The sequence below is a fragment of the Jatropha curcas genome, chromosome 9 (genome assembly GCF_041381405.1).
Source record: "Jatropha curcas cultivar XTBG-Jc1 chromosome 9, XTBG_Jcur_1.0, whole genome shotgun sequence".
Classification (NCBI taxonomy): domain Eukaryota; kingdom Viridiplantae; phylum Streptophyta; class Magnoliopsida; order Malpighiales; family Euphorbiaceae; genus Jatropha; species Jatropha curcas.
In genome coordinates, this window is record NC_143159.1 from 21,703,163 (window position 1) to 21,706,722 (window position 3,560).

General features: G+C 35.6%; 1 protein-coding gene across 1 annotated transcript; it reads right to left on the minus strand.

Annotated features, from left to right (window-relative positions):
• Window positions 1-278: 278 nt before the first annotated feature.
• Window positions 279-3,560, minus strand: LOC105644760 (uncharacterized). Its single transcript, XM_089725651.1, has 2 exons — window positions 950-3,560; window positions 279-820 (listed from the first exon to the last, which is right to left on the minus strand). Exons 1-2 carry the CDS (start codon window positions 3,255-3,257, stop codon window positions 420-422), a joined length of 2,709 nt encoding a protein of 902 aa, XP_089581777.1. The 5' UTR covers window positions 3,258-3,560; the 3' UTR covers window positions 279-419.

Genomic DNA, 3,560 nt, shown 5'->3' on the forward strand with positions numbered 1-3,560 from the left:
ACAGCAATAAGTTTCACTAATTTGTGATAATGGTCACTAGTCACTTTCCAAGAAATCTCCCAAAAACTGCTAATAAGACACTTTACAATACTAGATTGTAGTGAAAATATGGGTAAGATAAGAACGATATTTTAAGTAGCTTTTATTGCACAAGTGCTGACAATTACTGCAAAGTTTAAAAATGTAATAAAAAAGAAAAATGAATTTTTCTTACTAAAATCAAATTATTTTATTATATTTCAAACATTGCATTTGAAAATTTAATTCAAAGGATTAAATTCCTGGCATCTTCATCGGTTAGGACATGGAGTTTTCTAATATCATATTGAAGTTCATACATGATGGAAAGTAGGCATTATTTAACATGCACATCACAAATTTAAATTACACATTTTTTATGTTTTAAAATAAAGACACTACTAATGGCGAGAAGTACTTGGACCTCCAATTTGGTAGGCATTCCTTCGCTCCTGCTTTATCCTTGCCTTTAGATAGTTGCCCTTGATCTTCCGCAATTGAGCTATTGCATTTGGCATTTTTATCCTTTCTCCTGGTTGTTCCTTTGAGCATGCAACTCCAATTTTTAATATAGAAATGATGATGTCATTCTCAAAACTCCCTCTTCCCTCTTCAGATAGAATTCTTTGATCCACAATATCCATCTTTCTATAAGGCAAAGCTCCCTCAACAAAAGTATGGAGACTTAAATCATCTTTAAAAGCATCATCAGTTGGTTTTTTTCCTGTAAAAATTTCTAATAATATAATCCCATAGCTATATACATCTCCCTCTATTGACATTCTGCCACCCATTCCATAGTCTGCAAATAGACGTAGTATATTAATATAAGACACAATATTTAGATGTATATAGAATTATAAGAAATAAATATCATATAGTATTTGCGATTAGTATTTTACAAAATGATTAGATATTAGAAAGTGTATACCTGGAGCAATATAGCCTATAGATCCTTTAATAGTTGACGAGCTGTTGCTTTGATAGGGTTGAACCTCATCAGATATTGTGGAGATAATTTTAGCCAACCCAAAATCTCCAATATGAGCAGTCATCTCTTCATCTAAAAGAACATTACTTGGCTTTAGATCACCATGTATGATTGTTGTTGAGCTTCCATTATGGAGATACTCTAGTGCAGTAGCAATATCAATGGCTATGTTTAATCTGTCAATTAATTTCAGATATCTTGATTCTCCTTCTATTCCATTCTGTGCATGTAACCATTTCTCCAAGCTCCCATTGGCCATGAATTTATATATCAAAGCTTTAAAATCATTACCTTCAAAGTCAGTGCTAGAACAGACACTGAGCAGCTTCAAAAGATTTCGATGCCTTATATTTCTGAGAGCTTGGCATTCTGACATGAAACTGTTTGAAGCTCCTCTTCGTTGCAGATTTAACACTTTGACTGCCACTTCTGTTCCTACTTGCTCAAGAAAGCCTTTATAGACAGAGCCATAGCTACCAACACCAATTATATTTTCTAGAGAGAATCCATTTGTTGCTTTGAAGAGTTCTGCATATGATATTCTCAGAAATTGGTACTGAAATGATGGTATAGAAAGACTCATCTTTTTGGAGTTCCTTTTGCAATACCAAATAACTAACAAACACATCAGAAAAGACAGAAATGTTGCGACAACCACTGGGATTGTTACTTTCAGCACAAACGATACTTTATTCTCGGAGTTGCGGGAAAGACAAAAAGGAAGCTTTAATTCAGCAATACCTCCACAGAGACGATTGTTTCCTTGTAGTGAAACTACACTTGCATTTAGAAAGATTCCACGTTTTGGAACCTCTCCTTGGAATTGGTTGAAAGATAGATTCAAATAGTTCAACTCTTCAAGCTCAGCTAATGAATCTGAAATTTCCCCAGAAAAATTGTTTTGTGAAATATCCAGCTTTTTTAAACCCCGTAAAGCACTAAACTCTTGAGGTATTTTCCCTTCAAATGAATTTTCCTCTAGATGAAGCTCTTCCAAAATGGAACACTTGCTAATAGTGTTTGGAATCGTGCCAGATAATTTATTGTGCGATAAATCCAACTTGACAAGATTTTGCAAGAAACCAACTTCTAATGGAATGGAACCACTAAGCGCATTAGCAGATAAGTCGAGGGAAACTGAAAGAGAGGAAAGGCCAATGACCTGTTTGGGTATTGAGCCACTGAGACCATTATGTGATAGATCCAACTGGATCAAATAGTGACAATTACCAAGACTTGGAGGAATGCTTCCCTTCAGATTATTGAACGCTAGAGAGAGCCGACTCAACTTAGATGAATTACCAATTGAAGATGGTATGGCCCCTATTAATTGGTTGCTCTCCAAACTCAGTGTTTCCAACTGTTGAAATTTCTCAAAATTAATATGAATAGGTCCAGTTAGATAATTTCCTGAGAAAAACAAAATTTGCAGGTTGATGAGGTTTTCGACTCCACTAGGAATGGTACCTTGAAACTGATTTCCAGTTAGAATCTGCAACTCTTTTGAGAGATTTGCAATGGAATTGGGTAGAGACCCTCTAAGAAAATTAAATGCTACATTCATCTCTTTAAAATTGGAGCAATTAGTTAGAGAAACAATGAAACCTAAGTCACCTTCTAGTTGATTATAGGAAAATTCTATGTATTGAAGATCTGACAGCTTTCCAAGATCCTTTGGAACCGGACCAGTAAAATGGTTACTATCTAAATCAAAATTTTCAAGGGAGGAAGCATTTAACAGTGAAATTGGAATAGGTCCAGTAAACTTATTAGATCCAAGTAAAAAGACTTTCAGCTTGGGAAGAGTGAGACCTATATTGGAGGGGATACTGCCATGTAATTGATTACCATAAACTACTAGTGTATCAATGCTCGAAATGTTTAAGAGGCCTTGAGGAATTTCACCTGTTAGATTATTCTCGCTAAACATAAAAAATCTCAAGCTCCCAAGGCGAGAGATTTCCTCTGGTATCTGTCCATGCAATTCATTTGTTGTTAAAGAGATTAGTGAAAGAGATGAGAGATTTCCAATGGAAGGAGGAATCCTCCCTGTGAGATTATTTTTACCCAAAATTAAAACTTCAAGTTTCAGTAAAGAGCCCAGCTCAGAAGGGATGTTACCCTGCAACTTGTTGACATTGAGATCAACAACCAGAAGGTTTGAGCAACTTGACAAATTTGCTGGTATCTTCCCACTGAATGAGTTGTTGCTGAGTATTAAATAGCCTAGACGGTGCAGATGGACCATTTCTTGTGGGATTTGGCCATAGAAGCTATTATTGTTCAAATCAATCCGCTTGAGAAAAGAAAGATTTCCAATATGTGGTGATAGTGATCCTACCAACCATGCCAATTGCAGAAATGCAAGGAATCATTCCAAGAACTCAAGACTTGAAATGGATCTTGTTGAATGGCATTTTTGAAGGATATCAAAGCTAGTCTGTCAGTTTCATTTTGAAAGCAAGTGACTGAATTGAAGAAGCAAAAGCACCAGCAGACGAGAGCTGGGATATGATAAAGAGAGCAACTCTGAGACATGCTTTTGGTAAGC